We start from the raw sequence: 27927 nt of genomic DNA on the forward strand, positions 1-27927 counted from the left end.
TGTGTGTGTGTGTGTGTGTGTGTCCTTAAAAGCTGCTGGAAAAGAAATGATCCACAAGAGGCAAGAAGGAAATTCAGTTTAATGTAACAGTTAACCAGCGCTGATCAAGCTTCTAGAATCTAACCTTGAGCTGTTTATTTTTGGAATATTTAAAGCACAGTACAGCTTTGAATAAAGACTTTCTTGTGACAATTATCACATCAGAGCTTACTACACATAAGCACATTGAAACTTGTTACAAAGGACATGTCTTTTGCAAAGTACCTGGGGCCGCTTCCACAAGAATAGGTTCTATTCACTGAAAAACAGTGCTCAAGATTTTGGGGGATTCGAGTGAGGTCTACTCTACTGAATAGCAAAGACTTTCAGGCATTAACAGCATCCATTTTAGGCTTCTGGTTGGAAAATAGATGTAAGTCCCTCCCACTAAAGGGAAGAGCCTGCAAGTTTAACATTCCTGTTTCCCTGATTCCGGTTTTGACCATGAGGATTTCCTGCCCTTCTTCACAGCATCGTAGTGTGAATGCCTGCTGTCTTGTATCTCAGGAAGTAGAGGCAGGAGTTCATGGTCATTTCCAGCCATAGAGAGGAGTTGGGGCTAATGGGATGTTACACGAGACCCTATTGATAAAAAAAAAAAAATCCCTTCAAAGAACCAATCTCCTCTTTGGGATTGTAAGGCTTGCCTTGAGTGGGAAAGAACTTCAGAAGTCAGCCACGGTAGAGATAAGGTTCTGGTCTTTGATTTCTACTTATATTTGTTTTGGGGGGTTTTTGTTTTTTGTTCTGCTGTTGTTTATTTGTTTGGTTAAAGTCAGTTGTTTCTTGTTCACTCTGGGGTCTGATTAGAAGAGTTTTGCCAGTGCTTTAGAAGAGGTGACATAGGAAGCAATGCTTTACAAGAAGTGAGCTAGGAACCAGCACCTTAAGAAGCCCCCCTGGAAGACTGGGACATCATGGCCATGTCCCCTCCTGCTCTCTTGGAGAACAAGCCTTCATTCTGTGCCTTCTTCAAATGTTACAGCGTCTTTCAAGACACGGGAAGGTGCTCACTTCTAGTTTCCTAGGCATCTCACCTGTACCTTTTCTGACACCACGTTGTGTGTGACCAGACAGGAGCTGCCTCCTTGCCCCTGAATATTTTGTCCCCTTCCCATCCCAGGGAGAAGTTGTAACATCTCAGGATTCTAAACTCTGTGGGTTTGGAATAGGGATTAAACATAGGTAAAGCTCTTGTCTGTTTCAGTGTGGCTAACCTTAACTTCATGCTTGCCTGGAGTACGGTAGCCTCTTAACTCATTCCTAGACTGGTAATGTAGTTAAATATGTGTTTCTGTGGGAAAATACGATGTGGTTCTTCTTCGGCCTTCTTACTGACAGCACTATAACGGATGTCAGAGATGGAGTCCTTGGAAGCTGAGCTGAGAAATTCACATCTAAGCCTAGTTACGTGGGCATTTCTGGTTGTCCTCAATTACAACATGGAGCCAACTCCCCTAGAATAAGTGATGTAAGATCACACACATGGGGGTGAGGAAGGGAGGGGAGGGAGGAAAAGGGGAGGAGACAAGATGGACGCTGCAGTCCTTCTGTAAGAATTTTGGAAGGTACAAGCCACCGTGCCTTTTAGCCTTATTTTTGCAGTTCCTGAGAGGACAGGGCTTTATGGATGCTAGATAAATAATTTACCACTGAGCTAAATCCTCAGTGCAAATTCTCATCATTTCTGCTTATCATTTGGGCGAGTTACTAGGGAGTTGCTAAGTCCTGCCTACATTCTGACAGAAGGAAATTAAGCCTTGTCTCCTTGAATGGAGGAGCAAATAGACCCCTTCCCATCACTGCCCCGTACAGTCGTTTGCTCAGGCCTATTTTTAAGCGGGGTTTTTGATAACTTTACATTGGTAATTTCAGATTTGCCATGGTGGGAATATTCCCATCATGCAGCGCTGCAAAATCTCCGAGATCCAGTTGTTTCCCACCAGATAACTATTAATTCTTCGCCATCATGTTGCTGACCTGCCCCAGACCAAAGCAATGGATGCAGATGACCCAATACTGTATCTCTGAAAGCTGCCAAGCTACGTGCTCACAGATTTCTGTGGAGTGGATAAGTGGTGAACAGGCTGTTGCAAGAAGAGAAGAAAAGCTACACACATAGAAAGAAACAGTTGTGACCTTGATGAGAATAGACAGGAATCTGGAAGTAAGGTTGTGAGAATTTAAATGTGCAGCAACAGACGTCTAGAAGCGCTATCACGAAGCAACACTGTCTCTTTCAACTTCCATTTCCTGTTTGTGCAGACATTTTAAAATAAAGTCTGCAGGTTGAATTTAACTATAGGTATTCAAACACATTAATGACTTGGCATGTGAGATAGTTTAAATTTCCCCAGTCACGATGAATAAGTGCATTTGTGAAGCCTCAAAGGATTAAAGCCTACTCCAGGAGAACTGAAAAGCCAACCCACATGTGAAGTAGCCCAGAAGTGCAAAGACTGACCACATTTTTACTCCTTTGAGTCAATGCCTTCTCTCAGGTTTGTGGGAAATTATTTAAAACGGAAACCTTCCAGAACCATAGGATTTTGGGTTTGAAATAGACCTCAGCACATGTTAACACGTGTGTCATGATTTCTTTTTTTTTTTTTTTTTTTTTTTTGAGTCCAAATTCTTTTACTTTGTGAAGTGAATTTAAGGTTCCAATTATGCCTTTAGTATACAAATGTTTTATTCCTTTTTTGGAAAGAAATTTATGGAATTTAATAAAATGATGATTGCACAAACATTTCAATAATAAAAAAGAATAAAAGAATATTTTTCACCCTTTCTGGTATTTTAAACCATGACCAAATATCTTTCCAAAAATTAATAAAAATCCAGCACATATTCCATTTTCCATTTCTTATTTCATATAACAAGAAACAAATTAAAAGCCTAAACAATCTTCTAGCTTTCATAGTCTCTGTTGAGATGCTGGTTGTGATTCTGATTGGTCTGCCTTTATATGTTACCTGACCTTTCTCCCTTACTGTTTTTAGTATTCTTTCTTTGCTTTGGGCACTTGGTGTTTTGACTATTATGTATTGGGAGGAATTTCTTTTCTGGTCCACTCTATTTGGAGTTCTGTAGGCTTCTTTTATGCTCATGGTCATTTCATTCTTAAGGGTAGGGAGGTTTTTGTCTATGATTTTGTTGAAGATATTTACTATGCCTCTTAGTTAATATTCTTCACCCTCTTCTATTCCTATTATCTTTAGGTTTGGGCTTCTCATTGTGTCCTGAATATCCTGGACATTTTGGGTTAGGAGCTTTTTGGGTTTTGCATCTTCTCTGACTGTTTTGTCTGTTTTCAATCTTGTCTTCGGCCCCTGCGATTCTGTCTTCCATCTCTTGTAGTCTGTTGGAGATGCTTGCATCTGTGACTCCTGATTTCTTTTTTAGGTTTTCTACCTCCAGGGTTGTCTCTTTTAGTGTTCTCTTTATTGTTTCCATTTCCATTCTAAATTCCTTCTTCAATTCCTTCATCTTTTTGGTTCTGTTTTCCTCTATTTCTTTGATTTCTTCGAGTGTTTTTCTTTTTCTTTTTTTTTTCTTTTTTTAAACGACTTTATTTTACAAAACAAAGATAAATGTACAGATTTTAAACATTTTTTGCTTAAAATTATACATTTTTGTCAGTACTGTTTTTTCAGACATTGAAATAATTTTTACATAAAACCATGTGAATATATTTTTTTAGTCAGTACTTGATTTTTTTCAAGGGCTTGACAGTATGTATTGAAAACCTAATAGTTACAATAAGCGTAGAGTACATGCAAAACAAAACGCAACATGGAAATAGTCAAAGTCTTCTTGTTTTGTAAATATATGTATATTTTTTTGTTTTCTTTATTTCTTGGACTTCATACAGTCTGTGAGTTGTTTCTGGGGGAGTGCAAGCCTCTGGGGTTAGCATCCCACTATCAGTGACTGCATATTATGTCTGTTCTTTTGTGACTGGGTTATCTCACTCAGGATGATATTCTCTAGATGCAGCCATTTTCTTAAGAATTTGGTTAAGTCATTGTTTCTGGTGGCTGAGTAGTATTCCATTGTGTATATGTACCACAATTTTTGTATCCATTCATCTTCTGAAGGACATCTGGGTTCCTTCCAGCTTCTGGCTATTATAAATAGAGCTGCTATGAACATTGTGGTGCATGTATCTTTGTTGTGTATTAAAGTGTCTCTGGGGTATATGCCCAGAAGTGGAATAGCTGGGTCTTCAGGTAGTACTATATCCAATTTTCTGAGGTATTGCCAGACAGATTTCCAGAGTGGTTGTATTAGCTTGCAACCCCACCAACAGTGGAGAAGTGTTCCTCTTTCTCCGCAGCCTCGCCAGCATCTGCTGTCATCTGAGTTTTGGATCTTGGCCAATTTGACTGGTGTGAGGTGGAATCTCAGGGTTGTTTTGATTTGCATTTCCCTGATGGCTAAAAATGTCGAGCACTTCCTCAGATGTTTCTCAGCCATTCGGTGTTCCTCAACTGAAAACATTTTGTTTAGCTCTGTACCCCATTTTTTAATAGGGTTATTGATTCTCTGGTGTCTAGCTTTTTGAGTTCCTTGTACACCTTGGATATTAGGCCTCTATCTGATGTGGTGTTGGTAAAGATCTTTTCCCATTCTGTTGGTTGCCATTTTGTTTTCTTGACGATGTCTTTAGCCTTACAGAAACTTTGCAATCTCATTAAGTCCCATTTGTTAATCTTTGACCTTAGAGCTTGAGCCATTGGTGTTTTGTTCAGGAAATTTTCTCCTGTACCTATGTGTTCTAAGGTTTTCCCTACTTTCTCATCTAATAGTTTCAGTGTATCTGGTTTAATGTGGAGATCTTTGATCCACTTACACTTGCGCTTTGTACAAGGAGATAAGAACGGGTCTATTTTCATTCTTTTGCATGCTGAGTGCCAGTTGGACCAGCACCATTTGTTGAATAGGCTGTCCTTTTTCCATTGAATGTTTACTGCTCCTTTGTCAAAAATCAGGTGACCATATACATGAGGGCTCATTTCTGGATCTTCTATTCTATTCCATTGATCCACATGCCTATTTCTGTACCAGTACCATGCAGTTTTCAGCACAATTGCCTTGTAATAAAGCTTGAGGTCAGGGATAGTGATTCCCACAGATGTTTTTTTGTTGTTGAGGATGGATTTCGCTATTCTAGGTCTTTTGTTATTCCATATGAAATTGCACATTGATCTTTCCAATTCCATGAAGAACTGGGTTGGAATTTTGATGGGGATTGCATTGAATCTGTAGATTGCTTTTGGTAGGATGGCCATTTTTAAGATGTTGATTTTTCCAATCCATGAGCATGGGAGATCTTTCCATTTTCTGAGATCCTCCTCAATTTCTTTCTTTAGAGGTTTGAAGTTCTTGTCATATAGGTCCTTCACTTGCTTAGTTAGAGTCACACCAAGGTATTTCATAGTTTTTGTAACGATTGTGAAGGGTACGTTTTTCCTAATTTCTTTCTCCACATGTTTGTCCTTTGAGTACAGGAAGGCTACTGATTTGTTTGAGTTAATTTTGTTTCCAGCCACTTTGCTGAACTTGTTTATCAGCTGTAGGAGTTCTCTGGTGGAATTTTTGGGGTCACTCAAGTACACTATCATGTCATCGGTAAAGAGTGATGTTTTTATCTCTTCCTTTCCGATTTGTATCCCCTTGATCTCCTTTTGCTGTCTAATTGCTCCAGCCAGGACTTCCAGTACTATGTTGAATAGGTAGGGGGAGAGTGGGCAGCCTTGTCGAGTCCCTGATTTTAGTGGGATTGCTTCAAGTTTCTCGCCATTAAGTTTGATGTTGGCTGTTGGTTTGCTGTATATTGCTTTTATTATGTTTAAGTATGGGCCATGGATTCCTGTCCTTTCCAGGACTTTTAATATGAAGGGGTGTTGAATTTTGTCGAATGCTTTCTCAGCGTCTAGTGATATGACCATGTGATTTTGGTCTTTGAGTTTGTTTATATGGTGGATTACGTTGATGGATTTCCTTATGTTAAACCATGCCTGCATCCCAGGGATGAAGCCTACTTGGTCATGATGAATGATCGTTTTGATGTGTTCTTGGATTCTGTTTGCAAGGATTTTGTTGAGTATTTTTGCATCAATGTTCATAAGTGAGATTGGTCTGAAGTTCTCTTTCCTTGTAGGGTCTTTGTGTGGCTTAGGTACGAGGGTTATTGTAGTCTCAAAAAATGAGTTGGGTAATATTCCATCTGATTCTATCTTTTGGAATAGTTTGGCGAGTATTGGTGTTATATCCTCAATAAAAGTCTGATAAAATTCTGCACTGAACCCGTCTGGACCTGGGCTTTTTTTGGTTGGGAGGCTTTTGATGACTTCTTCTATTTCTTTAGGTGTTATAGGGTTATTTAGATGGTTTACTTGGTCTTGGTTTAACTTTGGGACCTTGTATCTTTCTAGGAATTCATCCATTTCCTCCAGATTTTCCAATTTTGTGGAGTATAAGTTTTTGTAGTAGGATCTGATGATTCCTTGAATTTCCTCAGTTTCAGTTGTTATGTCACCACTTTCCTTTCTGATTTTGTTAATTTGGATACTCTCTCTTTGCCCTCTAGTTAGTCTGGCTAGGGGTTTATCAATCTTGTTGATTTTCTCAAAGAACCAACTCTTGGTTTTGTTGATTTTTTCAATGGTTCTTTTTGTTTCTATTTGGTCTATTTCTGCCCTAATTTTGATTATTTCTTGCCGTCTACTCTTTTTGGGTATATCTGCTTCCTTTTGTTCTAGGGCTTTTAGCTGTGCTGTCAGGTTGCTGATGTGAGCTCTCTCCAGTTTCTTTTTGGAAGCCCTTAGGGCTATGAGTTTTCCTCTCAATACTGCTTTCATTGCATCCCATAGGTTTGGGTATGTTGTGTTTTCGTTTTCGTTGAATTCTAGAAAATCCTTAATTTCTTTCTTTATTTCTTCTTTGACCCTGCTATCCTTTAACAGAGCATTGTTTAGTTTCCATGTGTATGTGGGCTTTTTGTTGTCTTTGTTGTTGTTAAAGACCAGCCGTAGACCATGGTGATCTGAGAGGATGCATGGGAGTATTTCAATCTTCTTATATCGATGGAGGCTCGTTCTGTGTCCAATTATGTGGTCAATTTTCGAGAAGGTGCCTTGGGGTGGTGAGAAGAAGGTGTATTCTTTTACTTTGGGATAGTATGTTCTGTATATATCTATTAATTCTAGTTGGTTCAAAGTCTCTGCTAGTTTTGCAGTGTCCTTGTTCAGTTTCTGTTTCCCTGATCTGTCCATTGGTGAGAGTGGGGTATTAAAGTCTCCCACTATTATTGTGTGAGGTGAAATGTATTTTTTGAGCTTTAGTAGGGTTTTTTTTATGAATGTGGGTGATTTTTTATTTGGAGCATATATGTTAAGGATTGAGAGTTCCTCCTGACAGATTTCCCCAGTAATGAGTAAAAAGTGTCCTTCCTTATCTTTTTTGATAACTTTTGGTTGGAAATTTACTTTATTCGATATTAGAATAGCCACTCCAGCTTGCTTCTTGGAGCTGTTTGCTTGGAAGTTTTTTTCCCACCCTTTTACTCTGAGATAGTGTCTGTCTCTGTCTCTGAGATGAGTTTCCTGTATGCAGCAAAAGGCTGGATTTTGTTTATGTATCCAGTCTGATAGTCTATGTCTCTTTATTGGGGAGTTGAGACCATTTATGTTAATAGATATCAAGGAATAGTTGTTTCTGTTTCCTGCCATTATTGCTTTTTTGGGTTGAGTTGTGTCTGTGTTTTTTTCTTCTTTTAGTTTTCTTGTTTAGGAGTTTCCTTGTTCTTACTAGGCTGTATTTTCCCTCATTGTATTGGGTTTTCCACCTATAATTCGTTAGGATACCTGTTCCTCCCCCCGCCGCCAAGTTAGGTCTCGGTGGAACCATAGCTTTAGGTTCCAGAACTACACCCGCCCCGTGTCATGATTTCTTAGAGCATGTGCTGTGGTTTGAACGAGCAATGCCCCCATATCCTCAAGCCTTTGGACACTTAGTCCCCAGTAGGTGGCTCTGTTTGGGAAGGTTATGGAACCTTTGGGACGTAGTTCCTCGCCAGGGGAAGTACATCACTGTGAGGCAGGCTTTGAACGCTCATAGCTTTGCCTCTCTTCCAGGTGGATGGACATGTGATCTCTCTGCCACCTACATCCTGCCTCCTCTACCGTGACTGACCTTCACTGTCAGGGTCTTTATCACAGTAACAAGAAAATTAACTAATACAACATATCTGGCAGTCAAATATTAAAATGAGAAATCTCTGCCAACCCCCCCCCCCTTGTTTGTTTTGGACAGGATCTCATGTAACCCAGGTTGGTTTCAAACTTCTTATGGTGTAGACGAGGCTATCACTCCTGACTGTTCTGCCTTCTCTCTCAAGTGCTGGAGTTACTATCAGACTTGCTTGGTTTTATGATTAAAATAAAGAACATTTAAAAAGTTCCTTTAAAAAAATTTAAGTATTTGTATGTGTGTGCAAGTGGCCGAGGTGGCTGGGAAAGAATGTCACCTTCCCCGGAGCCACCTGACATGAGTTCTGGGAGTCAAACCCAAGTCCTCTGCAGGGACAGGAAACACCTTTCACCTCTGAGCCATCCCTCCAGCCCCTAAACCAGGAATGAATATTCTTAATGCCTGAAACTCACCCCAGACCCTTTGAGTCATGAAAGCTTGAAAATACACATGTTCAAAACCTATTCTGTTAATTATTTGAGACTTTCAAATAATGCTTTGAAGTCATTATTGTTATTATTGTATGCAGGTGTATTGTACGCACGTCCGGCCTTTGTTTGTCTGTACACCATGTGCCTGTCTGCTATGTGCAGCGACCAGAAGAGATTGTTGGATCCCCTTAAAGTATTCTTGCAGACAGTTGTGAGCAGTTCTGTGGATGCTGGGAATTGAACCTGGGTCCTCTGGAAGAGCAACACATGCTCTTAACCGGTGAACCATCGGTCCAGCCCTAAGCCATACATTTTCTGAGTTACTATATGGTTCTCTTATACTCAAATACTAGAGAATGGATGATCTAACCAACTTTGATTTTCTTCTACAGGTTAGGGCCACAAACATCTAAGACGTCGGAGGACTCTTCGAGTGACGGTAAATCGTCAGAATCATCCCACTTCTTTTCCTTTAAGGTAAACAACAAAGTAAAAAGTGCCTCTTCACCCTTAAAGGTGACATTTTAAAAGAATAGTCAGCCAGGGGACAAGTTGGAACTTGGATGAGAGGGTATTGTGTGTGTGTAGTTTCTAGTCAATATGCCCCAACCCAGCCGCAAATGAGTGAGGTTGCTTTAAATTGCTAATGTGAACATCTTAACTCTGTATTTTTGAAGTCACTGGTTTTACCCACTCTGTTTTCTTTTCTCTGGTTTCCCAAGGTTACTCTTTTGCAAATGCTTTTAGAAACCTAATTATAACTCTGGTTTCAGACTTCTGAACGAAGTAATCAAACACAGGCTGGTTACAGTAGAAAGCATTTGGGGGGTTTTTGTTGCTGTTTTTTTCATAAAGCTCTGTCTACTTTAAGGAGGAGGTTAGATGACAGCTACCCCCTCCCCCCCCCAAAAAAAAACCCATCTCCTATCCAACCTGTGGTAGCTTGTTAAAACAGCACCTAACTATCATACAAGCCAGCACTTGGGTGGTTCGAGATAAGAGATCAGGAGTTTAAGGCTAGTCTCAGATATATAGTGAGTTTGAGGTCAGCCTGGGCTACATGAGACCCTGTCTTAAAAATAGCATCTGTGCTGCTGTGGGTGATGTAGACACATCGATTCGAAGCTAACCTCCCTGCTAATTGTCTTGGCAATCTATTTGTACACTTTATTTGCTTGAGGGAGAGTCTCATTATTTAGCTCAGGCTAGCCTCAAGCTCGGTATCTTCCCGATTCAGGCTCTTGAGTGCTGGGGCGACAGGTAGGCACCAGCATGACTTTATGCTCCCTTAAAATCGTATTTGGATGTTTGTACGTTCCTCATTTATTACTGCATATGTGAGGTTGTCCAAGGAGGCCAGCTATCAGATCCCTTGGAGCAGGAGAGGCAGGCAGCTGTGATCCCCTGTTGTACGTGTTGGGAATTGAACGTAGGTACTCTGCCAGAGTATGATTCGCTCTTCACTGTGAAGCCATTTCTCCAGCCCCTGAAACGGTGATGTTTATTTTATTTTTGAAATTCCCAAGATGAGCTTTCTCCAGCTGCTGCCCTCCTTGGTTTACATTTGCTCCCTGCAAGTGTGACAGACACTTTTTAGCTGCCTCCACCCAGAGCCAGTGATGCTCTGTGGCTTCTACATCTGTCTGGCTGGTTATGATTTCTCAGGGGTGGGGGTGGGGTGGGTGGGGTGTGGTAGCCATGTCTGCCACAGGTCAGCTTTTGTAGGCAGCGGTCCTCCTGAGAGCCACAGAGGTCACACAACCGGTTATCCTGCTGACAGCCCTTTCTAAGCAGTTGGGTTCCCTGAGTCCTCTAGATGCTTCTGAGACTAAGAAGTCAGGAGAAGGTGCTTCCATTGTACCGGACTCCAGTTTTTCAAATAGAATGAAATTATTTATAGATCTGGAGTCCTTTCCAGGTGACAGGCTTTAGTCAGGACAGGGTATTATTAGACAGCGGAGAAGGCAGCATCTGAAGAAAAATGTCCCACATGAAACATCCCCCGGCTGCCATACTCAATGGATTATTTATTCAGATCCGTGCTGATATTAAATGGCAACCCTTGTAAAGTAACATCTGCTGCAGATGTTGCTCCAAAGAATACAAAACCGGCCAAGAGTGGCCATTAAACCCATGGTTTTGTACGTTTGCAGTCACGTTGTGAAAGGGAAGACAATATCACGTATCAGTGACAGCTTTTCCTCCATTGCAGGGTTGGATCGCAATCCTTTGTCCAACTCATGAGCAGAGTCTTGTTTGTTTTTTCAGGGTGTCACAGAAGATGAGTGGTCCTGCTTGCAAAGGGCACCGTCTTGGTCTTGCCTCCTCTCTCTCTCTTTTCCCCTAGAAGGGTTCTGGAGTGGGTCTGAATACAATTACATCAAAATCACCTATAAATCAAAATACAGTGTTCTGATTCCTAGTCGGACCTTGCTGTAGCCGAGATCAAAACCCTTAAGTTTCCACTATTGCAGCAGCGATGTCCAGGAAAGAAGGCGAGCAGCGGGTTGCTTCTCACCCCCACCCCACATTCTGAATGCATCCAGGTGGAAATCAAAGGTTCTGCTAACAACCCACAAGAATGTGTTTTCTACAGGGATGGTCCTGGGTCGTGCTTCCCTCTCGTTGACCACAGCTTTCCTAAGCCACAGTCTTAGCTGTCATTCCACCTGCGTGGTCCCTGGAGCCATTTGGCTTTGGACGTGGCTCTGAGCCAAGGAATAAAGCCAGCATCCCTGGCAGCTGCTCCGCCTCTGCCCGGCCTCCTGGCTCCCGCTCCCCTGGGCGGGCAGTGCAGCGCGCAGAGCCGTCGCGTCGCCGCTGTCCTCTGGGTGGCCCCAGCGCGCACCGTTCATTGAGCCCTGGAAGGTGAGGCGAGAGGAGGCTGGTGCTGAGCTCGCCAACTCCACCCGGGGCCCGGGCAGACAAAAGAGGCCGGCGGTTCAGCTCGCGGGGACGCGATGGCCGGGCGCGGAGGACGAGTGCTTCTGGCGCTGTGTGCCGCACTGGTGGCCGGCGGGTGGCTGCTGGCGGCTGAAGCCCAGGAGCCCGGGGCGCCAGCGGCTGGCATGCGGCGGCGCCGGCGGCTGCAGCAGGAGGACGGCATCTCCTTCGAGTACCACCGCTATCCCGAGCTGCGCGAGGCGCTGGTGTCCGTATGGCTGCAGTGCACCGCCATCAGCAGGATCTACACGGTGGGACGCAGCTTCGAGGGCCGGGAGCTCCTGGTCATCGAGCTGTCTGACAACCCCGGGGTCCATGAGCCCGGTAAGTGCGCTGCCCGCTGCGGGGGTCTCCGGGGAAGGAAAGGAGGAGAGGCGGGCCCCGAGTTGCTTCCCGGTGGAGGATGCCTGGATGTAAGGTGGGAAGTGGGAAGGAACCGAGCTTCAGCTTCTCCCCATCATTCCCATCTCCGACCCGTTTTTTATTTTAGTGAACATAGGCTTAGGGTGGGGGTAGGGGCTCGAGGCACGGAGACAGGAATAACAGACAAGCAAATCCCAGAGCTGAGCCCCCGGGTGCTCCCCCTTCACAGATGGGTCAAACTAAACTGAATAAAATTGTGAGTTCTCAGGAAGGTATACATCTTCCCCGCAGACACCAGTAAAAAAACAAGGTGCAGAAGGCGGGGTCTCAGAGGAGCAGGGAGAGTCTTTTATCATTAGCGAATTTCCGAAGAACCAGCTTATTGGGCGCTGCAGGCTCTGCGGACCCACCTCTGCGTTTGTGTGAGCATTAGGTGAACTCTCCACTGGGGATGCTGGCCAATTTCAAAAAGCATACTGATGATCTAGATGTCGTGTGGTGTGCATACATGTAGATCTTCCTACCAGGGTAGAAAATGGTTTCTAAAAGGCATACAGATTCTAAAACCATGCATGGCCTTACTAAGGGAACCCCCCCCCCGCCCCCGCCTCCACCCCTCTTACCGGCTTTAACCACTCTGAGATGGGTAGTTCATGGTCTCCAGCAACTGTCGGGTTAGGCATTTTCTGTCGGGATTTGATTTGTGTTAAAGGCTTAGTATTAAAAGGATATTTTAAGCAATGTTTTGGGAACTTTTGGGTTATGTTTATGCGCTTTAGAAAGAATTCAGGCCTGGCCTTTCTGCTGGTAATAAAGGCCTTGCTAAAGCACCCAAATCAGTATGGGATGCTTTTTATTCCTTTAACGACGAAGACAACACAAAAGCCAGGCCAAAAATTCTCAGTGCAGGACATGAAAAGCCCCCCTTCCTGCGCATCTCCTTCCCCCACCCCCTTCGCTTCCTCCCTGCGTTTCTGGTTGATTAGATTGGCCTTGAATTCTTCTCCAGCTCCTGATCCGTCTGCTTCTGAATCCTAAAGCTGGATGTTTCCCCACCATTCCTGACTTTTTCCTATCTCCATTTTAATTTTTATTTATTATTATTTTTTTATTTTTGCCGTGGTAGGATACACTCCATGAAGGCTGAGTAAACCTCTGTCACCGAGCCATGCGATCGTTCATTTACCTGCATAGTATTGGAGAAGGGACTAAATAGGGGCTAATAGAGAAACTTTGATCTTGAAACATGGAGTGTAGGGGTGAAGAAGTCCCCAGAAAGCATTTCTTGCCTGTGACTAAGGTAAATGAAAGGGTGTGCATGAATTTGCTGAAGGCTTAGTATTGGGGTGAGAACCTTCAGAGAAGGTTCTAGAAAACATTCATAAAGAGTTCCAGCAGGGCTCATCGTGTAAAGCAGAGACTTGACTGTTAGTGCTTGTGCAGCTATTGGGAAATTAAGGAAACGAAGCTGACGTGGAGACCCGTTTTCAGCCAACTCACACCACGAGCTGGCCAGCCCGACAGTGAAGCTATTCGATTATGCAGTCAACCCTTTGTTCTGTTTTCTGTTAGAGTCTTCCCGTGGGCTTTCCCGGTTATTGTAAGAGATGATATGGAAGCCATGGTTTCATGTTATTTTGTCTTGTTTCAAATGTAAAGATAAATTGATGGTATTGCAGGAGTCTGGTGTGTTTTGGAAAGGAAGACACATTTCGGTTGAATATCTGCAAATCCGGCTGAAGAATGATCACTTTTTAAAAAGTCTTCCAAATTCCTATTAGGATAAACACATAAAAGGGCACACCTGTACCTCTTCTGTGGTAGAAATGGGTACATTCAGTGTTACTCTGTGTCAGTTTGAAATCCTACACCTCCAGGATGAACCACGTTCTACACCATATGCACAGGTTGTTCCTGCCCCAGGGAGATGGTGAATGGGACATAAAGGTTAGGAGACAGTAAGTGTCTGTGCCAACACTTGGAAAAGAATCCTGGGGACTTTAGGTCAGGGGGTTGGAGAGTGCCTCACAAGAGGCCGGAAATGCACAAATTCTGCGAATTTCCAAACTCCAATGTTGAACTAGACTACTTACCTTAACTAATTTCACTGAGGAAGTATTTTGGGGATTTGTTTGTAAAGCCTTTATTACTTTTTTATCTCTGTGTGTATGTGCTTGAGTGTGTGCACGTCATGGCGTATGGAAGGCAGGGGTTGACTTTCAAATGTTGGCTCTCTTCTCCACCCTGTAGATCCTTGAAACAAAAGCCAGGCTCTCAGGGTTGACCATAAGTACCTTTACTCACGGGCTCGGAAGCAATGCTCTGGATTCTGCTTTAAATTCCCTGACTTGATTGAAGGTTTCCATGAAAATGTTTTTATAGTCATTTTGTTTTCCGGCATGAAAAAAGAGTCAAGTTTGTTTTCTTAGCCTAGGTAATTTTTTTATGAACGTTTGCCCAAATGCCATGGATAGGGCAGCGGTGGAGTGGTAGAGTACCCACTTAGGGCCTTGTGTTGGGTCCTCAGGACAGAAAAAAATATGGTTATTTTTAGTCAATGGATGTAATAGAACCTTAACAAGACAACATATCCCCCAACAGGAATGGCAGCAACAATGGAAGCTTTCTTTGGTTAGATTAGCACGTTCTGAACAGATACTTCTTAAAAATGAACAGCTTTCTTTCTGGCCAGAAGGAAGTGGCCTTTGTATTTTGTCTGGTACAGCCTGTGGGCTGAATTTGAACTCTTCCAAATAATTCCTTAGGTTTTCACCATTGGAATTCATCAAAAGGGAAAGGGGCTGGGAGATGTCTCTGGGGAGACAGTTTCATCAGTAAAGTGCTTGCCTCCCAAGCGTGAAGACATGATCCTTCAGATGTCACGGACGATGCTGAGCCGAGCACACTTGTACGCTCAGTGCTGGTAAGGCACTGAGGGGACACTTGGGGCCCGCTGGCCAATCCAACGGATCTGACAAGCCCCAGGTTCAGCAAGACACTCTGTTTCAGAGTGAGGTTGAGAATGATTGAGGAAGGTACCCAATTGGCTTCCTACCATCTCATGTACATGCTAATAAGCAAGAAAGCACACACACACACACACACACACACACACTTTCTCTCATACACACACCACACACACACTCACATACACCACACACACACTCTCACATATACACACACCATACATACTTTCTCTTTTTCTCTTTCTCTCACATGCACACACCACAAATGCACACACCACAATACTCTCTCACACATACACTTACATATTCTCACACACACCATACATACATACACAGAAACTCACACGCACACACACACATACACACACTCTCATACATGCACACACCATATATCTTTCTTTCTCCCTCTTTCACATGCACACACCACAAATGCACACACCACAATACTCTCTCTCTTTCACACACACACACACTTACACATCCTCACACACACCATACATACTCTCTCTCTCTCTCTCTCTCTCTCTCTCACACACACACACACACACACACACACACACTTACACATCCTTACATACACAAACTCACACATACCACACACACACACACACACACACACAGGAAATTATTTTTTGAATTCATCAGTAAGGGTTATCTATATATATTCTGTGATGATTCAGCAGGAAACAGCTTGATTTTTGATTTGCTAAAATGTGTATGAAAGAAACCTTTATTTGTATCTGAGGAGTAGAAGCCAAATAATCAGACCATTCTTTCCAGGGTTAAAAATCCATATGTTTGGAACAATAACTGTTTACATGCTTGCTTTGGGAATTCACCCTGACTCACAGCTGATACGCCATCTTAAATACAGTCTTGAGAGCAAGGATTTTCTTGATTACTGGCTGGAATGATTGTTTTGGAACCATTTCCCTCCAATCTGTAAAGATTTAAAATGCATGAGTGCCAGTACGTATTTGCCAAATATTTTGATAAAACATTGTTACGCCTACAAAATACCTACACAGCTTGACAAAACACAGAAAAACATAAAATAAGAAAAAATCCCATATAAAACAAACAAAAGCAAAAAAAAAAATCTAACCCAAATCAAACCAAACAAAAACAAAAACCCCAAATCAAAACAAACAAATAAAAACAAAAAGCAACCCCCAACAAAGCAATCAATAAAACAAACAAAAAACAAAACAAATAAACCTCAAAACAAAACAAAAAACAAGTCGAGATTTTGATGGCATGTGTGGGTTTTTTGTTTGTTTTGTTTTGTTTTCTTTTCTTTTTTTTTTTTTGGTCTAATAAATTTTGTATAAATTAGGGTGAACCAAATGCAATCAAGTAGGAGTTAACAGGCGGAGAAGATGGATGTCAGATTCTGGCGCAGAATCTGAACCAAATTACACAAGGTCAAGAGTTATTTTTAGCCTGGATGAGTCAACACCACTTCTGCCAGAAGTTACAGTCTCGATTGACCTGTGATTGGCTAGTGGAAGAGCCCAGAAACTGGTCTGGCCTATACCCTTCTATGCTATGCTCAGATTGACTTGCCCTCCGTAGAACCCAGGGCTGGTGTATGCTGGGCCAGCACATCCCCAGCCCAGAGAGACAGCTTGTTATGCAAACCGACTCGAGAGGTAGCAAGGGATCTCTGCCAAGTACCACACTGGTTTATCTAAGGGATAAGGGCCCCACCCTTTATACTGGCATCTTTTAGAAAGATATTAAGAAATAGAAAGGAGCCTTAGAAAGGGAAACACATCACCCCAGAATTTCCCAAGTGCACTCAGTGCAATATTGATGAATGGTTTGACAGGCATTAGATGAATAAGAAAGACAGGCTTGTGCAGTTTGTAACTAGCCAGCACGGTTAAAACTTGAATCTCTAGATTAGCTGTGTACAATGCGAGAACACCCTCACCTTTGGCAGTACTGGGGAATTGATCTAGAGGCTCACACACATCAGCTGCACATCCCCAGTCCTGTTGGGTGCATACAATACAGTTTGGGTACTCATTTCACCAGTAAGGGTTCATTTTCTAGGTCTTCAACAGAGCGCCTCGTAAGGAACACTCACCAGGAGGGGCACATGCCTTTACCTTTTGTGTAATGGTTGTTCATAAGTGACTAGCATAGTGATTTATGTAATCACTTCTTACTTATTACATATGCTTACTGAAACAGGACATGATCCCAAGGGGATAATTTTGATGAGGAAAGTTAGCGAGACAGGGCCATTGCAATCTGTTTTTTCTTATTAGGCTGCTTCATGGTTTTAAAATTTAATTTTTGAAATTATTATTATGTCTGTGTTTATTTGTGTTATTGCCTTTGTGAGAGCCATGCCTGAGGAGGTCAGAAGGTGGAGACAGATTTCATGGATCAGGAGTTAAACATGGTTTTGAACCATCCATCACGGGTGCTGGGAAGTGAACTCAGGTCCTCAGCAAGAGCAACCAGTGCTCAGAGCTGCTCAACCATCTTTTTATTCCTGTGCTTCTTTTTCTTCATCACCACCACCACCACCATCATCATCACCACCATCACCACCACCACCACCACCATCACCACCATCACCACCACCATCACCACCATCACCATCACCACCACCACCACCACCATCACCACCATCACCACCATCACCACCACCATCACCACCATCACCACCATCACCACCATCACTACCACCATCACCACCATCACCATCACCACCACCACCACCACCATCACCACCATCACCACCATCACCATCACCATCACCACCACCACCACCACCACCACCACCACCACCATCACCATCACCATCACCACCACCACCATCACCACCACCACCACCACCACCACCACCATCACCACCACCACCACCACCACCACCATCACCACCATCACCACCATCACCACCACCATCACCACCATCACCACCATCACCACCACCATTACCACCATCACCACCACCATTACCACCATCACCACCACCATCACCATCACCACCACCATCACCACTACCACCACCACCACCACCATCATCATCACACAGGAATGCCTTGAGACCAGAGGAGTGTGGTCTATAGAAAATAATTTCCTGAGGCTGCTTGTGTCTAGTTGTTTAGAAGATGGGCTAATCTGTAAGAATTTCCCTTTGGGGCTGGAGAGATGGCTCAGTGGTTAAGAGCACTGACTGCTCCTCCAGAGGTCCTGAGTTCAATTCTCAGCAACCGCATAGTGGCTCACAACCATCAGTAGTGGGACCCAATGCCCTCTTCTCGTGTATCTGAAAACAGCAACAGTGTACTCACATGCATAAAATAAATAAAATATTTTTTAAAACAGGCTACCTGTCTCTAAGGGAAATTTGTCTGGGTGTGCTTTAAACATTTTTCCCTTTCACCCAGCGGCTCTGAGACCTGTGCTGGGCACACGGACTGAGACTTCTCAGGACGGCTGTCTACCTCCTGTTGCTGGTGTTACACAGGCCTGGTTGACTTTTCTGAAGCCCTTAAAATTTTCTTCTTCATATGTGTTTGCCTTTTACTGATTTTTAAAGTGTGGGGTGTTGATTTTGTTTCTTTCAGTCTGACAGACGTCTTTATTCACTCAGAACGCTCAATCTCTGAGACTAACCTCATGGCTGTGAAGAAATCCATCTGGGCAAATCGGGTGTTCTCCTTGGTGATCTAACTTGTTTTCCGAAAAATTTATGAACTTGGTAAAGGTCCTGACCTGTCTGTCTGTCTGTCTGTTTTAGTCACAGTGAAAACTATTTAGAACTGGCTTTTTCATGCCTTCCCAGTAGTTGCATTTGGGGTTCTTTCTTCGTGTTTCCACAATTCTTTGGAAAATATGGGGTAAAGATTATGTGATGATAATTTTGATGTTTGGGGACTCAAGTTCGAAGCCCGGCTATTGTTTTCAGTTGAGCACTCTTCGGAAAGCCAATCGACTACCATTTTACCACGTTCACCCACCACCTGGGAAGTGATACTAGAGAGATAGCTGCTAATTCAATGTCACCTTCAAGGTGGCACTTCCTGCTCTGTCCTATGTATTCTTCTAGTAATTACATGCTTAGAGGTTTTACTCCGTTCATTTGTTTTTCTTAAGTGTCTAGCACAGCTGTTTTGTTGTGCTTTGGATATGAAGCATTCCCTGTAGGCGCATGGGTTCAAACACCAGCGCACTGGTGCTAGCTAGGCTGTGGGAGGTGGAGCATGAGGAGGCAGGTCATTGGGAGGCGGGGACAAGGGTAAGCCTGGAGGGTTTACACTTCAACTCTGTTCCTAGTTCCCTCCCTGGTCCTTGACTGCTAAGGCCCCATGACCTCTAGTTTCTTCCATATCTCCTTCCCCACCATGACAGACTAGATCTCCAAATGGGAGCCACAGGAAACCCTTCTTGCTTTAATGGACTCTGATGGCCAAAGCAGCAAAGGAATGCAGCACCGCTTCAGGCATGGTGGCCACTCACTGGATGTCCACTGGATAAATACATAATGTCTCAAACAGGCAAAGGGCCAAACAAAGTCGTGATGAAGGTCACAACAATGCATGGGAGCACGCCAGAAGTGTGCTAGCCAAGAGTCATGGGGGCGTGTATAATTTTTTTTTATTACATACGGTGTTTCGATGGAGAAATCGACCAGCTACTGTCATTTCAAGGTACAAGGACATCCTTGCTGAACTGGAAACCCTTCACCCTTGGCTTCCTCTATTTTATAAAACAAAGCTGCCTTTTTAGAAGAAATGGTAAATTAAAGTCTAAAACATAATCAACCAGAATTTCTTTAGTGAATGTTGAGCTTTAGAAAAAAAAAAAATCTCAAATGGCTGGTGAGATGGCTTAGTGGTGGAGAGACAGCCAACTTGATCAATTCAGTCTCCAGGTCCTATGGTAGAGGCAGAGAACCAACGCCCCCAGGTTTTACTCTGCCCTCTGCATTCAAGCGATACCATGCATGCCAATGCACACATACACTCACAAAATAAACATAAAAAAGCACCAGGAATTAGCGTTCCATAGAAAGCAATGTATGGCTGTTTTAAAAAACTGAAGCCAGCCATCTCCGGGGCTTAATTTTAATTTTCTCCATGAAGGGATATTCAAGGCACATGCTCGGCAGTGTTACAAGAAGAGTGTGTGGAAGCTAGTTGGTAAGATGTTTAAGTGTGTTCCTCCTGTCCCAGGTATGACTGGAACTGTGTGAATCCATCCTTCTGAGAATGCTTCTTTCTTTTAAAATCCACAATATGGCTCTTTCTATCAAAATCTGGCCAAAGAGAAGAACCGGCTTCTGTTGCTAGAGCTTTTGATTATTTTCAGATTATTTACGTACATTTAAGTTGACCCTGAATGAGTTATCCTAAAAGAAGACAGTGGTGTGTGTAGAATATTACAGGCAGGGAGTTGCTTGTGACAGTGCACTCAGGAATAACGTTCTGAGGCTAGTACATAGTTTGCTTTTTATAGGAACTTGTCTACTGTAAGACCACAGTCCGCACCCTGGCTTTACAGCGGTCACCTAAAGATTTTCACCTAAGCATATTTCATTTCAAGTGGCCACTTCTTTTCTTTTTGGATGGCAATCATGTATTTTTAAATGAGCCGAAATAAAAAAAAAAAAATTAAGTTAAATTTAGGTCACTAGAAAATGCCTGGCTGTGGTTTTGAATGGCAGGGGAATTGGGACAAACCCATAATTTATCTGATTTGCTTGCTCATGGCAGCCCCTTCATGTTCTGGTCCAGAAGGGATGCTGGCTTAGTGAACTTCTCCAGTCCTTCTTCCTACATCACAGTCACTATGTAAGTCACTTTTACCCTGCAGTGTTGCTTACAATTCCACTACCCACCCACTACTTCTTGGATTTAAAATCAAGCTCAGATTATACAGTTGATAATATTTAGGGCAATAAACATTTTTGATGAATATATTTGGTTGTCTCCTCTCTGAGCAGTATATTTTTAAAAAGTAAATGTTTTTATTTTATGTGTTTGAGTAAAGTTTTGCCGGTATGAGCACTTGTGTGTGCCTGTTCCCTGAGGGTGTCAGAAGAGGGCGCTATATCCCCTGGAACTGGGATTTCAGAGGGTTGTAACCCCCTAGTGGGTGCTGAGAACTTGGTTCAGTCCCGGAGCTAAGTTTCTAGCTTCTTCTCATAATTTTAATAGCACTTTTTTGTTTTGCCACTAATGACTTTTGAAACTTTTAACTATAACTCATTTCACACCGAAATGAATTTCTCAAACATGAAAAGAAATACAAATAATGATAATACAAATAATGCTTCCACTTTAGAGATTATTTAATAAGTGCTCTTCAATACACGGTGTTTATTATATTTACAAAATACTTCTATTTTACATTTATGTATTTACTGTGTGTGTGCACACATGTGTGTGCGGGCAGCACAGCATCATGTAGAGGTCAGAGCACAGCTTGTACAGCCTTTCCTTCCTTTCTCATGAATCTCTGGGACTGAGCACTGTTTTTCAGACTTGGTAGCAAGTGTCTTAACCAGCTAAGCCACCTAGCATACCTCTCCCTTTATCCTCCCCTCCTCCCCACAGCAGGAGTATATGTTTCATCACATAGCTAGAAGAGCCTCTAATCTTCTGTGAACACAACAGGCTGGCCTCAGATTGGCAGTTATCCTGTCTCAGTCTCCAGTCCAGGTGCTGAGACTAGAGACATGAGCCTCTGCATCCGGCCCTTTGCTTATGCTGCCTTGGGTTTACCCTCTCACAGAATATGAAGCTCATTTCACATTCAATTCTGGAAAACATCTGCTCTAGTACTACCTGAGGACGTAGCTATTCCACTCCTGGGTATATACCCAAAAGAAGCTCCAACATCTAACAAGAACACATGTTCCAACATGTTCATAGCAGCCTTATTTATAATAGCCAGAGCTGGAAAGAACCCAGATGTCCTTCGACAGAGGAATGGATACATAAATTGTGGTACATTTACAAAATGGAGTACTACCCAGCTATTAGAAACAATGACTTCATGAAATTCCTAGGCAAATAAATGGAACTAGAAAATATCATCCTGAGTGAGGTAACCCAATCACAAAAGAAAACACATTATGTGCACTCACTGGTAAGTAGATACTAGCCCCAAAAGCTCGGAATGCCCAAGAAACAATCACAGACCTTATGAAGTTCAAAGAGAAGAAAGACCAAAAGCTGACGAGACCTCAGTCCTTCTTAGAAGGGAGAACAAAATGCTTATGGGAGGAAATTAAGAGAAATACAGGAGCAGGGATTGGAGAAAAGATCATCCAGAGACGGCCTCACCTGGGGATCCATCCCATATGCAGCCACAAAACCCAGTCACTATTGCTGATGCCAAGTAGTGCTTACTGGCAGGAATATGATTTGGATGCCTCCTCAGAGGTTCTGCCAGAGCCATACTGATACAGAGGACGATGCTTGCAGCTAATCATCGAACTGAACATGAAGACCCCAGTGAAGGAGCCAGAGAAAGGACTGAAGGAGCTGAAAGGGTCTACAACTCATGAGAAGAGCAACATTATCAACTAACCAAACCCACCACAGTTCCCAGGGACTAAAATACCAACCATTGAGTTTGAATGGAGAGACCCATAGCTCTAGGTGCATATACAGCAGAAGATAGTATTGTCTGGCATCAATGGGAGGAGAGGCCTTTGGTCCAGGGAAGGCTCTTTTTCCCAGTGTAGGGGATTGCCAAGGTGCTGAGGTGGGAGAGGGGGGTTGAGAGAGGGAGCACCTTCATGGAGGCAATGGGAGGGGGAGGGGGATGGAATTGGTGAAAAGGAGATAATATTTGAAATGTAAATGCAGAGACTATCCAATAAAAAATTAAAAAAGCAATTTTTGCAAAGAAAGAAGAAAGAAAGAAAAAAATATGGCTACAAATAGATCCAGAGGTGTGGCCTTGGCCATCCTATCTTGGATGTTTTAGATAACAGACAAAAGAGAAGCTACTAAAAATGCTAAAGGCATTTACAAACATAAAATGCTTTGTGTTCTAAGTTGCAGAATCCAATTTCTGGTTTTAAGGTGGAGAGGTCCTAACAAAATAGTTTGATTTGTGATGTTACTGGGAGAAACCAGTCTTGCTACTGTGGGAACTCAGTGCATGGTAACCCAGATGCTGGGCTTTGCTAGCCTGTGGGATTAGGTCCTACCCTTTTGGAAACAGTTATGAACTGGCATAATCCACAAGCCATCACACAATCCCACAAGGAGAAATCAGCTAGTTAAATCGATTTTCTGAAGTCTCAAATCCACTTGTGGAAACTAACAAAAGAACATGGAAGTAATTCTTATATGTCCACTGATACAATCCATGGTACTAATCATAAGCTCTCTTTCTCACACACATGGAGATTCTGCTTAAGTTTTGATGATTTAAGCAAGGTGATTGCTTAAAATTTCCAATTGGTATTCAATATCTGTAGATGTCTCATACTTTGTCCGCTAATATAAAAAGAAAAAGAAAGACATTTCTAAACTGCTCTTTCAGGAAGTTCTTTGGCTCCTGTCCTCTTAAAATGTGGCCACGTATTCTCCCAATGTTTCTAAGCATGTGATCCAAATTTGCCTTTGCTTTTGTGTGACTACTTGTCACCAAGTGCCTCTGTCATCTGTCTAGAGAGGTCAGTGAATATTAGTGTGTCATCATGTTCTCTTTTCCTTCCTTCAAGCTTTGGGTGTCAAATGGAGAAAGAAGAGCAGTCCTTTCTGTCTTTAAAAATTTTTTAAAAAGATGTATTGATTTTTTTATTCTATGTGAATGACTGTTTGTCTGCATGTATGTAAGCACATATCTTGTGCCTTTGCGGGTTAGGGGCATGTTTAAAAGAGGATCCCTAGTTATACATGACTGTGAGCTACTGTTGGGTGCTAGGAAAAGAACTTGGGTCCTCTGCAAGAGCAATAAGTGCTTTTAACTGTTGAGCAAACTCTCTAGACCCTAGTTTGTGGCTTTCATCTGATTAATCTGAACCATGAACATTTAGGCATGTGTCACCATGTCCAACCACATGTGAGTCTGTGGACACATTTACCATCCATAGTTTATCCATGGCTGTCACTCTCTGTGGATGTCTCCAAGTTCAGTCCTGAGTTAGTAACATCTTTGTGTCTAAGGCACGCAGATTACTATTAGTAATTATCGTCATCAGGACTGTGTAGGGTTGTCCTGTTGTTGAAATGTTTAAGAGAAAAGTCAGGGGCTGAGGATACAGTTCGGTCAGTCCTGGGATGCTTGGTCCTAGTGTCTCTGTCCAGTCATACACAGTGGAGAAAAAAGAAAACAAAGAAAATAGCCAAATCCTCTTCTCTTTTAAAAATATTGTCATGTAATCTCATTCCCTCCAAGAGGCATGCCTTTTCACTTTATAGCTAAATGCACACCCACACATGCGGGCAAAAACATGTAAAATGCAATAAACTAGTCTTTAAAAATTATTAATAGTTTTATTTTAAGAAAGGCAAGTGATTCAAGGTGTTTATTTTTCCAGAGAGGATTTATGGAGATCCATGTCTTAAAATAGGCATATTTTGGTTAAGTCGATGTTGGTTTTTCTAAGACAAGGATAGCCTGTGGCAGGTTACATAAAGGAGCCCTATTCCCTCTCATCCTTGCTCTCCCTGTCCCTTTATGATGGAAACCAGAGCCGTGAAGTGAGACTTCAAGAATGTGTCTGTAAAACCCGTCCCGAGCCCATGGGTTCTAAGGCTTGTGTGTGCTGGGGTTTTCTTCTCTCTGGAGGGCTATCCATTCCCTTAATTCCTAAGTCAAACATATTAAACTTGCCAGAAGGCTGTTTGACTTATGAGCATTTATAAATTAAGTTTTCTAAAATTTCTGAAGATAAACATGATTAAAATGTCACTAAAATAATAAATGAACAAGCCCAAACACCTAATGAAAATTCTGTTTTCAGCTTAAGACATTCTTCTGTCCGTTTTTATATTTTCCCATTGCCAAGTTGTATATTGTATGTCTCTCATTTATGTTTTTAAACTTTGTGCGTGTGTGTGCATGTGTGCGTGTGTGCGTGCATGCAGGCCATGACACACATGGAGGCCAGCAGGCCCCTTGCTGTAGTCAGTCCTCTCTGACTACCATGTGAGTTCTGGAGATTGATCTCAGGTCATCCAGCTGTTCACAAACAGTCCTACTGGAGATTGATCTCAGGTCATCCAGCTGTTCACAGTTTTACTTGCTGGACCAGCTTGCTGGCCCCTTCCCAGTTTTTAAAAGAGGTTTTTTTGTTTTTGTTTTTGTTTTTTTAACTGATCTGTTATTTTCTGGATCCAGGACTATACTTTTGGGGGTGGACTACTCAAGGTGTCTGTTGGGTCTGTATTAGATTCTCAACAGATTAGTGAATGAATTAAATGAGCAATAAACACAGATGCACATGCTTTTCCAGCCATGATTTGTGCAAGCAAATTCTGTCAATGCACAGCCTTGCTTTCCTTCCCCCATTCCTGTGGAGAACTGAGCCACCTCTGAGTTTTATTGTTATATTCATAGTGTCTGGCTTAAGTCATTTTGTCGATAGCAGGGTCCTGTGTTAATGCCCTAGGCTGGCCCTATTTCTTATCCTGGTCTTTCATACATAAATGCCTCACAATACATGGGCCTTCAGATCAGATTGTTCTTTAGCTGTGGTTCTGGGTAGAGATGGTTCAGCAGGTAAATGTGCCCACCACCAAGCCTGAGGGTCTGAGGTTGGTTCCTGGAACCCATATCATGGAAGAACAGAACCAGCACCCGCTGAGTACAGTCTGCTGACACCACACACCCATACCTACCCATACTGCACAGCACCCCCATCCCAACACATCTACTCGTTCCTGCACGCAGGACCAACAAGCAAACACGTGTTAAAACAACAACAACAACAGAAGCCAGCTCCTCTATGCTGGGTGTTGCATCTCGGATGCTTTCTTAAATCAGAATCAAAATACAAAAAGGCCTCTAAGTCCCCTGGCAAACAACCCAGGGGACTGAAGCAAGGACTACAGACAGCCACATGTGAAGTTAAACTTTCTTTAAACACCATCTTAATATTTGTTAAGAGTAATGTGGGGCTCTGGAGAGATGGCTCAGAGTTCAGCAGTACCGGCTGCTCTTCCAGCATCCCTACAGTAGCTCACAGCCTCCTATAACTCCCTCTGCTGACTTCCACTGAGGTCAAGCACACACACACACACACACACACACACACACACACACACACGGTAAACAGATCTAACAGAAAAAGCACCTACACAATAAAAGTAAATATATAACATAATAATTAAAATATGGCCCTATCAGACAGTCTGACAACGAGCAGAAAGTCTTTGCAACAAGGTGGAAAATACTTTAAGAACCAAATATTCTGGGGCTGGAGAGATGGCTCAGTGGTTATAAACACTGGCTGCTCTTCCCAAGGTATTAAGGGATCCCAGCAAACACATGGTAGCTCACAACCATCTGTAATGGGATCTGATAAACTCTTCTGGTGTGTGTCCGAAGACAGCTACAGTATAAATAAATAAACAATATTAAAAAAGAGCCAAGTATTCTCACTTGGGAAGAATTGGAAATTCTAATTCATGTTCAAAATTAAGTCACAATGGGACATAAACCTGTTAAGGAGGACTGAGTCACAAGCACTCACCCATGTAGACCCTGATCTATTATGTGCTTGGCAGGCTGGGAGAATATTTGTCTTGCCGGGGGCTTCAGGAGTCACATTTGGTCAGTTGGCATGGCCTCTTCCTGAGCACTCCTGGCCTTCCATGCAAGCATAAATATCTCTAACACGGAATGTCTTGACATACTGTTTTCCTTCGGAGGAAGAATCTTTATCTTCAAGGAAATTTAGAAAAAACATATGTCTACTTATTAATTTGAGTATATTCAAACCTTAGGATATCTAGTGAAGTCTGGTACATTTCAGTGTCTAAAAGTTAACATAATTCTTATAAAACCCAAGTAATTAATTATTTGTGTGTGTGTAAGTGTGTATGTGTGTGTATGTGTGTGTATGTGTGTGTATGTGTATGTGTGTGTATGTGTGTCTATGTTTGTGTGTGTGTTTATGTGTGTGTGTATATGTGTGTGTATGTGTGTGTGTGTGTGTGTGTGTGTGTGTGTGTGAATCTTAGGTAGCTCAGAAGAACCTCCAGCTCTGCTCTCTATGCAGTTGACGATGGCCTTGTCTCTACATCCAAGAGTTCAAAGTACAGGTCTGGACTGCACCTCTGGTCTTTGCTGTCCTAGAGACTGAACCAGGGCTTTGTGCATTCGGGCACACACTCTACCAACTCAGCTGCATCTCCCGGCTGATTCTTTTCTTTCTGAGACAATATTTATCTTTTTAGCTCAGGATAGTCTAGAACTTGCTTTGTAGCCCAGGCTGGCCTCAAACTCATGATCTTCCTTCACCAGTATTCAGTGTCAGCGTTATGGGCACAGAGCACTGTGCCTACCAACTTGTGTGATTTTTTTTTTGCTTTTGTTGAGACAAGATGTCTCTATCACATATCCCTGTTACTTGCAATAGAAGCCAGACTGGCCTCAAACGGACGGATACCCACCCACCTCTGCACCCCAGGTCCTGGGAGTGAAGGTGCTATCACACCTGGTTTCAGTTCTGTGGGCTCTGTAATTTGGGAAACTTGAACAGTCTCTTAAGTGGCAAGGCTTTCTCTAGGCTCTCCTGCGGCAGTGCTATCCATGAGCTGTAACAATTATTTAAATGGAGTGAGGCCTTTTCTATTATGGCCAGGCTTCTGAGTGTGCTGGTAATCCTTGCTTCAGGGAACAAGTGAGACGTTCTCGGATACAGGTGCCTGCCCCCGAGACTGAGGCCCTGAGTTCACTTTTTGAAACCTACTTGGTAGGAGGAGAGAACCAGATGTGCC

At 42.7% G+C, this 27927-nt stretch overlaps 1 protein-coding gene across 1 annotated transcript in view; it reads left to right on the plus strand.

The window, feature by feature from the left end:
• The first annotated feature begins 11591 nt into the window (after nucleotides 1-11591).
• The window catches only part of CPE (carboxypeptidase E), a 98863-nt gene continuing 82527 nt past the window's right edge, over nucleotides 11592-27927 (plus strand). Inside the window, exon 1 of the mRNA XM_080929025.1 lies at nucleotides 11592-11993. Coding sequence (XP_080785151.1) covers nucleotides 11687-11993 — 307 coding nt within the window. The 5' untranslated portion in view covers nucleotides 11592-11686. The remainder of the gene's footprint in view (nucleotides 11994-27927) is intronic.

This window comes from Micromys minutus, assembly GCF_963924665.1.
Source record: "Micromys minutus genome assembly, chromosome: 14".
Taxonomy (NCBI): domain Eukaryota; kingdom Metazoa; phylum Chordata; class Mammalia; order Rodentia; family Muridae; genus Micromys; species Micromys minutus.